The sequence below is a fragment of the Dendrobates tinctorius genome, unplaced genomic scaffold (assembly GCF_039654945.1).
Source record: "Dendrobates tinctorius isolate UK_male_01 unplaced genomic scaffold, ASM3965494v1 ptg000070l, whole genome shotgun sequence".
Lineage (NCBI taxonomy): Eukaryota > Metazoa > Chordata > Amphibia > Anura > Dendrobatidae > Dendrobates > Dendrobates tinctorius.
The window spans coordinates 90,492,501-90,504,619 of NW_027361738.1; the positions used below are offsets into that span (position 1 = coordinate 90,492,501).

At 46.3% G+C, this 12,119-nt stretch overlaps 1 protein-coding gene across 9 annotated transcripts in view; it reads left to right on the forward strand.

The window, feature by feature from the left end:
* PHF14 (PHD finger protein 14) overlaps window positions 1–12,119 on the forward strand; it is a 311,444-nt gene that overhangs the window by 117,254 nt on the left and 182,071 nt on the right. For all 9 annotated transcript variants that reach the window (XR_012233474.1, XM_073582107.1, XM_073582108.1 and 6 more), the window contains exon 14: window positions 783–951. Coding sequence is in view for 8 of the 9 variants with exons in the window: in XM_073582107.1 (XP_073438208.1) it covers window positions 783–951 (169 nt within the window). In the remaining variant the exon portion in view is untranslated. The remainder of the gene's footprint in view (window positions 1–782; window positions 952–12,119) is intronic.

Sequence of the window (12,119 nt, forward strand, 5' to 3'; positions counted from 1 at the left end):
CGCTTTTCCTCTCTTTCTCCTCTCTTAGGCTCTCTTCCCTCCCTCTCTCCTCGCTCTCTAGGACTCTCTTACTCGCTCTTCCTCTCTTCCTCCTCTCTCAGGCTCTCTTCCCATCTCGCTCTTCCTAACTCCCGTTTTTGTTAGAGTATCTCAGTAATCGGGCGTCCTGTTCAGTAGATTAGGATCCGGTTTGCTACTAACAATCCTTAAACTGAGCCCCAGTTATTTAGCTCTTCTATATTTAGACTTATGAGGTAAATAGATTTTTTGCCTTATTCTGGGACCTTGTGGGGCTTCCATATATGACCTCTTCTGACACGCTGAGGATGATTTTGGACAGTTTTGTCCTCGGTTACCTCTTTCTGCTGCATTTTCATTTGAGCACGTTCAGACTCTAAACTTCTATTTCTACAAAAATAAAATTTGTGGTGAAATGTCGCCCACGCCCCTTGGCTTTTAGGCTTACTTTCCTTTTTTCGTAAATTGCACTACCTAAAATTTGTCTTTGCTTCCGACGGCTAAAAATGTCAGTAAGATCTTCAGCGGTGTATTTTTTCCGTATGATCAGCCCAATCCTGATAATCTGACCGGTCAGACTGGTGGAGCAGTTATCAATAAGTTACCTGGAAAGTTTTTTGAGAACGTTGCAAAATCTCTAATGGTGACCATGTTGGTTGTTCCCCAACTTTCCCTGGACATTAGTATGTAATAGCCTGGGGTTTGTTTGTAATTCTGAAGAGAGGAGGATATAGTCCATATTTCCATTGCTTTGTGTCCTTCAGGCAGTGCTCAGAGTGCGACCAGGCTGGCAGCAGCGACTTGGAAGCCGATTTTGCTATGGAAACTTTACCAAACGGGACCAAGAGATCCAGGAGGCAAATAAAGGAACCGGTGAAGTTTGTGTCTCAAGACATGCCTCAAGACACCAAAAAAACTCAGTTGAGGAGCACAGTGAGTATTTCTGAGTAAAGGCAGCTGCAATCATTGTCAGCCATGTTGAAGTCTTAACAGTAGCTGTCTTTGGTCACCCAGTCACCCACTTACTTAGAAACACTCAAAGATTAAGTCGTATCTGCCGTGTGCGTACATGAGTAATGATTAGTGATGAGCGAACATGCTGGGATAAAGTGTTTTCTGAGCATGCTCGGGTGCTAACCGAGTGACTTTGGCATGATCAAAAAATATGTTCGAGTCCCCGCGGCTGCATGTCTCAAGTCTGTTCGACAGCTGCAACACATGCAAAGATTGCCTGTTTGTTAGGGTATCCCTGCATGTATTGTGGCTGTCGAACAGCCACGAGACATTCAGCCACGGGGACTCAAACATATTTTTCGAGCACGCCGAAGACACTCGGATTAGCACACGAGCATAGTAACATAGTTTTGAAGGCTGAAGGAAGACCTTATGTCCATCTAGTTCAGCCTATTTTTAGTGCAGCTGTTCCGCATTGTTGATCCTGGGGAAGGCAAAAAACCCACAGAGTAGAAGCCAATTTTCTCCATAGGGAAAAAAATTCCTTCCCCTAAGCTGGGTCATCCATCTACCTATAATATTCTGTTATTCGTAACCTTCTATACTGTTACTCACAAGAAAAGCCTCCATTCCTTTCTTACATTCATTCAGTGAGTTGGCCATCACCACTTCCTCAGGAAGAGAATTCCAGAGCCTCACTGCTCTTACCGTGAAGAACCCTCTTCTATGCTGGTGCAGAAATTGTCTTTCCTCCAAACGAAGAGAATGCCCCCTTGTTCTTGTCACAGTCCTTGGTACAAACAGTTCACTGGAGAGATCTCTGTATTGCCCTCTGATATACTTGTACATATATATTAAGTCTCCCCTAAGTCTTCTCTTTTCTAGAGTAAATAGACCTAATTTTGATAACCTTTCTGGGTATTGTAGTGAACCAACTCCATTTATCATTTTAGTAGCCCGCCTTTGAACCCTTTCAAGTTCAGTAATGTCTTTCTTGAGCACCGGCGTCCAAAATTGCACACAATCCTCCAAGTGTGGTCTGACTAGTGATTTGTACAGAGGGAGAATTATGTTTTCATCTCACGTCCCCAGACCTCTTCTAATGCATCCCATGACCCTATTTGCTTTGGTGGCAGCTGCCTGACACTGGGCACTCCAATTTAGCTTCTCATTGACTAAGATGCCTAAGTCTTTTTCCATGTCTGATTTTCCCAGCAGTTTCCCATTTAGTAAGTAATTGTAGCATCTGTTTCTCCTTCCCATGTGCATAACCTTACACTTATCTGTGTTAAACCTCATTTGCCATTTTTCAGCCCAATTCTCCAATTTACTCAAATCTGTCTGTAGTTGCAAACTGTCCTCCTTTGTGTTAACTACCTTACATAGTTTTGTATCATCTGCAAATACTGATATTTTACTGTGTAAGCCATCCACTAGATCATTAATAAATATATTGAACAGTAGGGGGCCCAATACAGAACCCTGTGGTCCCCCCACTAGTAACCCTGGCCCAATCTGAGGATGCCCCATTAATAACCACTCTTTGTTTTCTATCACTAAGCCAGCTACCTACCCATCTACACACATTTTCCCCTAGCCCGAGCTTTCTCATCTTACCAATCTTTTATGTGGGACAGTGTCACATGCTTTAGAGAAGTCGAGATAAATGACATCCAATGATTCTCCTTGGTCCATTTGAGAGCTTACATCCTCATAGAAGCTGATCAGGTTAGTTTGACAGGAGCGATCCTTCATAAATCCATGTTGATATGGAGTTAAACATTTATTAACATTGAGATATTCCATAATGGTATCCCTTAGAAACCCTTCAAAAATTTTACCCACAACAGATGTTAAGCTTACCGGCTTATAGTTTCCAGGTTCCCTTTTACACCCCTTTTTGAATATTGGTACATTTGCTTGCCGCCAATCAAAAGGAACAGACCCTGTTTCTATAGAGTCTATTACTTGGATAACACCTTATCCAAGCACGTTCGCTCATCACTAGTAATACTATTTATTCGGTCGCCCATGACAGCACCACCTGAGAGAGGGGATCCGCCCTTTAGGAACAGGAAACCTACAGATACAAAAAGGGTGGCACCTCTCCCACGCATCAGTTGGTTTCCTGTTCCTAGAGGACAGGACTCTCTACAGATCGTCCGTCAGAATCATCATGGAATACCCAGGCCGGCTGACCGACCCAGGTAGCGAGGGGGTCTCCTACCTCGGTCAGTGCGGGGTCCCTGGAAGCGCCACGGTGGGGCCAGGTAGGTCACCACGGCAGTGGACGAAGCAGGTGGAGCAAGGGTCCGGTGGATGCCGTCTCCAGAGCCAGCATCTGGTAGGTATGCCCCGGTGCGCTTCCCCAGGCCCGGTCCTCCGGGTCAGTGCTGTCTCCTGGCCGGGCTCATGGCGGCGGGCGCGGGGGGTGCTGGCACTCCGGGCGGGCCTGCGCGGCTCCTTCACGCGCGCTCCCGCAGGGCTCTGTGAGCGGCGGAAGTGACGCGGCGGAAGGGGCGGAGCGATAGCGCCGATACCGGAAGTCGGGTGCCGGCGGCCTCCGGCGCGCGCCGCGGGTGCATGCCGGTCCGGGGGTCGCGCGGCGACCCGGCGAAGGCGAGGGGGGCCGGAGCATGGGGGAGGGAACGCAAATGCCGGGGGGTGGTGCTAGGACAGTATGCCTGCTGACCCGGACAGGAGGCCATATAAGGCAGATGGGGACGCCGCTGGGGTGCTTCTGAAGGCCCCAGCAATGGAGACGTCGGAAGCCCCCTTAGTCCAGCAGGACGAGACGCAGGAACACCCGCAGAAACAGGCGAGTGGCCAGCAGAAGAGACAGAAACGAACCAGCGACCAGAGCCGCGAAAGTTCCTCCTGAAAGGACCCCCCTGCCTCCCTCCGTGATCCGGTACCTGCCTCATCTGCATGGGTAAGAGATCTCCGTGAATGTACCCTGATGCAGTGTTCCTTTATGTTTTTTTTTTTTCAGGGGAAGAAGGTTACGGGAAAACAGAAACACAGGGAATGTGCCCTCTGTAGTTCCCCCCCTACCAGATGGCCACCCTAAAAAATTATGCCAGCCAAGCATACGGCAGACGGTAGGAGTTATTAAGGACAGGGGAGTCCAGGGGTAGATTGTCAGGCCCTTATACTCTCCCCCGTTTATGCAGGTAGCGGAAGAGACACCTGACTTCACTTCAAACCTGAGAGACATGATCAGGGCAGAAATGAAAGCTTTACCTCAAAGAGAACCTTCTAGGAGAAGAGAGGCTAGTGGTTCAGGCTCGGAGGCCTCAGTCGCCCCTGGGAAGGGGGACAATTCCTCGGCCTCCTCGTCGTCTTCCTCGGATGAAGACTCTAGCCGGTTCTGCTTCCCCTTAGACCAGATGGACAAATTAGTGAAAGCTATACGGTCCACCATGGGGGTAGCGGACAAAAAACAGGAACTCTCAGCACAGGACATTATGTTCGGGGGGTTGGACCCCAAAAAACGTAAAGCCTTTCCATTAAACGAAAAGGTTCAGAGCCTAATTGATAGAGAATGGAAGAGACCGGAAAAAAGGGGCTCCATGCCACCAGCCTTTAAGCGGAGATACCCCTTCGAGGACCCGGTAGTAAATAGATGGGATAAAGCCCCGAAACTAGATGCTGCAGTAGCCAAAGCATCTAAAAAATCCGCCATACCATTTGACGATATGGCCTCCCTGAAAGATCCGTTAGATAAGAAAGCGGATTCTTTCCTTAAAGGGACATGGGAGATGTCAGCAGGCGCGTGAAGACCAGCGGTAGCTGCCACCTGTACAGCCAGATCCATGATGGTCTGGCTAGATCAGCTAGATTCCGAACTAAGAGATGGAGCTTCAAGATCATCTATTCGGAAAAATGTACCCATCATTCAGAATGCCGCAGCGTTTTTAGCCGATGCTTCTGCAGACTCTGCAAGAATGGCGGCAAAAGCCGCAGGTCTGTCTAATGCAGCGCGAAGAGCGCTCTGGTTAAAATGCTGGCCAGGAGATATTCAAACCCGGTCCCGTCTCTGTTCCATTCCCTGCGAGGGGGAGTACCTATTCGGTCCCGTCTTGGACGAATTGTTGGAGAAAGCTGGAGATGACAAAAAGAAATTTCCCAGTCTCCCGAACCCCTCGTACAGACGTCCCTTCGCCAGGAAAGGGGTTTTCCGGAGAAGGCCGTCCAGAGATCAGGGCAGATGGGATGATAAAAAAAGGAAAGGTACAGGATTCATGTTTGGTGAACCATTGTTTACAACAGCTACAAAAGGCAATGTCTGCCCTAGAACGGTTAGGATGGTTGCTGAACGTCAAAAAGTCCCGGTTGCAGCCAATGAAAGTCCAACAATTTTTGGGCCTAACCCTGGATTCTGAAAAACAGGAATGCCGTCTGCCTCCGGACAAGCTTGTTCGCCTCCATTATCAGATCCTGAACGCCTCCAATAGCCCCACCATGTCCCTCAGAAAAGCCATGTCCCTTCTAGGCTCTCTCTCGGCCTGTATCCCGGCAGTCCAGTGGGCCCAGTTTCATGCAAGGAAACTACAGAGCGAGGTCTTATTACATCAAAAAGTCCTTGGAGGTTACTTGGAGGGTCAGCTAACCTTATCCCGTAACACAAGGGAGTCCCTAGAGTGGTGGTTACACAAGGATAACTTATTAAAAGGGGTGCCCTGGGAGTATAACGTAACCCGCATAGTCACCACGGATGCTAGTCCTTACGGTTGAGGAGCTCATATGGGTGAAATTTTAGTCCAGGACCGATGGCAACATCATCAGTTAAGAATGTCATCTAACCTAAAAGAATTAACGGCAGTAGAACAGGCGGCTAAAAAGCTCCTTGTGTATCTACAGGGCCATCATGTGCGAGTGTTCTCCGACAATCAGGTCGCCGTGGCATACATCAATCGCCAAGGCGGGACTCGTTCCAGACCCCTGATGTTGGTAGCAGAACGGTTGTTCCATCTAGCAGAACAATACTTCCTATCTTTAACAGCATTGCATATAAAAGGAAAAGACAACATCACGGCAGACTTTTTAAGCCGCAATCGGCTAAAGCAAGGGGAATGGTCTTTAAACACCTCCATATTCAAACTGATTGTTCAAAAGTGGGGATATCCAGAGGTAGACCTATTCGCCACCAGGGACAACACTCAATTGGAACAATTCTGCTCCCTGAATCCCAGAGAAAATCCTCTGGCGGTAGATGCCTTCCTGATAAACTGGGACTTCAAACTAGCCTACGCCTTCCCTCCCCTATCTCTTCTACCCCTAGTGATGAGGAAAATCAGGAAAGACAGAGCAAGGGTGATAGTTATCGCTCCGTTTTGGCCCAGGAGAGCATGGTTCTCATGCCTCAGGACCATGTCGGTGTCCGATCCTTGGGTTCTGCCGGACATCCCGGATCTCCTGTCCCAGGGCCCAGTCTTCCATCCTCAGGTGGCTGGCCTTCATCTGACGGCGTGGAGTTTGAACGGTCATTATTAGAAGAAAAGGGTTTCTCCACAGACCTAATTAACACCCTTCTTAAAAGTAGGAAAATCATTACCACAAAAATTTACGTCAGGATTTGGAAAAAATTCCTTCAAAACTCAGAAGTAATCGCTGGGGATTCAGCACCTATAATGCAGATATTAGAGTTCCTACAAAAAGGTCTAGACATGGGACTCTCTACCAGTACCCTTAAAGTACAAGTGTCAGCCTTGGGGGCTCTGTTTAGCTGTAACATTGCTGGTAATTATTGGATAAGCAGATTCATTAAGGCAGCAGGTAGATCCAGGCCAATAATGAAGGATAGGTTTATGCCGTGGGACTTGAACCTAGTCCTCACTGCTATGACAGAGACTCCATTCGAACCTATCTCGTCGGCTTCCCTAAAAATCCTGTCCCTCAAGGTAGCTTTCCTGGTAGCTCTGACATCAGCTCGCAGAATAAGCGATATTCAGGCTTTATCTAGGTGTCCTCCTTATTTACAGTTTAAAGAGGATAGGGTAATACTTAGACCTGGTCCAGCGTACTTGCCAAAGGTAGTTTCTAGTTTCCATAGGACACAGGAGATAGTTCTGCCATCCTTCCTCCCTAATCCAACTAATGAGAAGGAAAGGAAACTACACACCCTGGATGTCAGGAGAGGCCTCATAGAATATCTGTCAATCACTGATCCCTGGAAGAAAGATAATGCCCTATTTATCTCTCATCAAGGCCCCAGAAAAGGTTGTAGAGCATCAAAAAATACACTAGCCAGATGGATTAGAGAGGCGATTGCAATAGCATACACATCAAAGGGCAGGTCGCCACCCGGAAAGCTGAGGGCGCATTCCACCAGGGCAATGGCAACCTCATGGGCCGAAAGATCAGAAGTCTCCATCGACCAGATATGTAAGGCGGCTACTTGGTCCTCTCCGAGCACCTTTTATAGTCATTATAGGCTAGACCTAGGTGCTTCCACAGACCTCTCTTTTGGTATAAGGGTGCTGCAGGCTGTAGTCCCTCCCTAAAGCTGATATTACTCTCTGTAAATCTCTCAGGTGGTGCTGTCATGGACGACCGAATAAAGTCTTAGTTACTCACCGGTTAACGGTATTTTTCGGAGTCCATGACAGCACCCGTATATTCCCTCCCTTTAGTTTAATTGGGGTGTGCACGTCTTTTTTCTTGTATATACTCACTGGTGATAAAAGTTATAATTGTAAAGAATACTGTACATAAATCATGCATTAACCTTGGAAGTCCTCTTGTACTCTGTAATCCAACTGATGCGTGGGAGAGGTGCCACCCTTTTTGTATCTGTAGGTTTCCTGTTCCTAAAGGGCGGATCCCCTCTCTCAGGTGGTGCTGTCATGGACTCCGAAAAATACCGTTAACCGGTGAGTAACTAAGACTTTCTAGCCATTGCTACATTTTTTCACCAGTTAATCCCTCTGTAATCCTTATCTCAAATTCTTAGTTGTCTCTGAGCTAGTGGGTGTAAACTAACTGCTATATGGTTTTTACACACTCAGACGTGATAAATTCCTGCTCTCCTGTCTGTGTCACATGTATAGAAGCGGAATGTTATACAGCCGTATTCAGCAGAGTGGCTGTTTACACAGTTTACTAGAAAGCAGCAGTATGGAGGACTTTATACAGTAGTACTGATCGTTATAGCTGTGAATCCAACACAGGGGGCGCTAAACCACTTACTAGAAAGCAATAGCGCGGTCTCTGAGCGCAAAAGGCTCAGATGCACACAATGTTTTTATTGCTCTCCACATATCTCTTCTTTGACTTCAATAAGCAGCTGTAATCTGATCCTTAAGTGGTTTAGCAGTCTTTCTTGTCATAAGCAAGGTGGATCTTAGCAGTGTTTCTTCTAGAGTGAATGATGAGTACAGGAGGCAGGGGTGAGGAGGAGGCACATGAGTGGAGAAAGCAGCAGATTTATCTGATAAGATTCTCATATTCATTACTTAATTTTGCATGTATTATTAATGTATGCAAAGTTTGGTCCTGTGTCTTTTTTTTCTTACTCAGACTAGCAGTAGGAAAAAGGTATTTATTTTTAAATCCACCATTTGGATTCAGAGATATGGGCCTTTCTATTTAGTGCAAATTTTTATCTTTGTAAGGGGACGTTGCTCATAAAGTAATTATACAAGGCCACCTATAGACACGCCCCTGAGGATCCTGTGAACAACACCCTATTTGGTAAAGACCATAAAAATAAGAAATGAAAAAGGTGAAAAAAATCAAACCCAGAAAAAACACATATTAGTCAGAGAAACAGCAAGAATACAAAAAAAAGAGCGAAAACTGTTCACTTTTGAATTACTTGGTGACAAGTCCTCTTAAAAGCGAACCTGTCAGCAGTTTTGGCCGCTATAAGATACGGCCACCACCTTTCAGGGCTTATCTACAACGTTCTATAATGCTGTAGATAAGCCCCCGGTCCCACCTGAAAGATAAGAAAAATAAGGTTTATTATACTCACCCGGGGAGGGCGGTCCGATGGGCGTCACAGGTTCGGATCCGGCACCTCCCATCTTCTTGTGATACCGCTCCCCCGCATCGCACTCCTGCAAAGTAGTGCAGTGCGCAGGCGCCGGGAAAGGTCAGAGAGGTCCGGCGCCTGCGCACTGCAGGACTTTGCTCTGCCCTCAACAGAGCAGATGAGTACGGCTGCGCAGGAGCCGCGGCAAAAGTAAGGATGAGGACCCATCAGACAAGACCGCACCGGGCAGCCTCCCCGGGTGAGTATAATAAAACTTATTTTTCTTAGCTTTCAGGTTTGATTGGGGGTGACCACATCTTATATCGGCCAAACCTGGTGACAGGTTCCTTTTAAGGCACCTAAACACCTCATTTAGTCTTTGGCCATACGGCCTCTGCCATACATACAGTTTACACTCTTGGCTTGGCCGAGCGTGTCGGTGTTCTCAATGGAGAGAAAAGAGAAAGTTACTTGTAGACATTTCTGTCTCATCTCCTGGGGGAACAAAGGATTAGGCATATAGAAAGCCGACATGCCTGATCTCTCCCTAAAATGTCTTGTCGAGTGTTGAGATGTCCGGCTGACCCTGGGCGAGATTGTCAGGTTTTGATGATTTTTCAGCATTGGTCTGATGGCCCCTTTAAATAAAGAATTGTTCCTTTTAAATAAAGACCTTCTTCAGTATTTTGCTGACTGGTATTTCATACGACGGTAAATTAATTAATCTGTTTTATATGTTTATAGAGCTGGATGCAATGGTGTGTTGCTTTTTTTTTGCTTTGTTTCTGGTGTAAAATCAATAACAATAAAGCGGAGTCACCAGACCGCAGCGCTGCCGCACATACTGCAAATTAATTACACCTCATTTCAATTTTAAGTGAAATGAATAGACTTTGCCTTTATCTGGAAATCCATATTACTAAAGAGTAAGACCAGCTGCAGCGCACAGACTGATCACATCTGCTTCTCCTGCGGAGAGGGGATAGTTGTCGTGACGGGGGAGCTTTTTTTTATTCTTCAATAGACCAACTTGTAGCTCTTAAAGGGGAAGTCGGTGTGAGTCTATTCAATGAAAAGAATGTGAGAAAATGAAGTTTATTTCCAGATGTCAACAAAACTTCTGTTTTAGCCTATAAAACTGCTAGATATGTTTGTTGAAAGTTTCATCTCTTTCCTTCCTGTTATGTCCCCACCGTGATTAAAGCCAAAGTAGGAGGAGAAGGTAGCTGCCATTTCTAGCTTTTAGCAACTCACTTTCTGGAAAAACATGACTCTGCTAACTCTGGTCCAGTCTACACAGTGTAGTGCGCCTTATAAGCAGTCATGGGACTCTTTGCTTTGTTTCCAGGTGAAAGGCTATGTGCCCACGTTAGTTTTTTTTTTAAACGCTCAGAAAACCTGACTTCTTCCCAGAAAACGCGCGGTTTATTTCCGTGCTTTTTTATGCGTTTTTTTCCACGCGCTTTCTGGGAACATTGGAAACAGCTAAAAACGCGCAGCTATGCGGAAATTAATGAGCATGCTGTGTTTTTAGCCGCTAAGCGTTTCCTGAGCAGAAAAATACGCATGCATTGGCACAAAAAGCCAAAAATGTATTAAATTTAATGGGAAGCTTCTTTTAAGCGTTTCTGCAGCGTCTGATCCGGCTCAAACGCTGCGGAAACGCTTAAAAAAACGCAACGTTGGCACACAGCCCAAGACTTCATCTACTTCCGGATGCTGTCTTTGACCCATAGACAAAGCAAAGCGTCCCAAGACTGCTTATAAGGTGCTCTACACTGTGTAGACTGGACCAGAGTTAGCAGAGTCATCTCAATATTAAAAGAGAGAGATTTGAATAACACATGTCTGTAAAGCTTTTTGGCATCTATGAAGGGACGCTAATTTTTTTTCTTTTTGTGAGCATGATGATGACATGATGGAAACTCATCCGATCCCAGTAGTGTCACGTTCGTTGCTGCACACAGTTTATGTACATTTGATTCTTTTCTGCTGCCCAATGTGTCAAAGGTAGGATGAACACTACACAAATGTAAACAGAGCCCAATGATGAGATGACTCTGCTGACTCTGTACCAGTCCACACAGCACAGTCAACCATATAAGCTAAGCTGGCATGGGACTTTCTTTGTTACCAGGTCCATCAGAGCGACTAGCCCTTTTCCTTTAAGTTTTCCTTGGTAAGGGATCACTATATGACTTTTCTTCCTTTCAAGTTTGGCAAAGTTTGTGTTTGAGGCTTAAAGGAATTGTCCGGGAACTTTTTTTTTTTAGTTCAAAAAATGTCTGGTCCTACATTATAGAAAAAAAGACTGGCACTCCTCTTCCGACAGGAGGTCGAGAGTGTTTGGAGGATATGATCAATGCTGCATCCGTTCACCATCTACCGACACAGCACTAGAAGAATGTTTCTGGCTTAGATGGGACCTCACAATTGCAACCAGTCAGTAGCTGCTGATTGGCTGCAGCGGTCTCCTGACCCTCCCTCCAGAAAAGGATGCAGCAGCTGAAGGAAGGAGAATACCCTACTAAAAGGCTCAGGCTGTGACTATCAGTTAACAGTGCTTTACACCGCAGCGCTGCTTTTTCTGATTGGCTTCTGCGTGTAAGAATCAGCCCTACAGGAAGTCGGTACTTAAAGAAATGATACTAATTGATTTAAAGGGGTTTGGGGAAAACTTCTGTCCTCAGATGCAGTTTGTTTTAGAAAAACATAATTTTCTTTAATCACCCTCCCCAGGTCCAGCACTGAGGCTGCGCTGCTGCTCCCATTGCCTGGTATTGTCTGCAGCACTGACGTCACATGTCAACTCGGGCAGAGCCACTGAGCTCAATGACCTCAGCGCTACAAAAGCATAGCAGACACTGGAAAAAGTGGTGAAGGCTCAGTCGGACCTGGGGAGGGTGAATAAAGTAGTTTTGTTTGATGGACAGAAGTTTTCTGAAATGGAAGACCCCTTTAAGTACTGAAGAATCATAAACTACGGGCAAGTTCTGCGCACGGCGTGTGACGGAGGCCGTGCGCAGATCTGCTTTACTTCTCACCCATGCGCTCAGCTTTTCCTGGCACTTCTTCTGTGCCGAGCGTTCAGCGCTGATTTCATTATCTATATTTGTGCTTACTAATGCACATTGTCGGGGTCTGAAGCTCAGTGTTTGTTTTTAGAGAT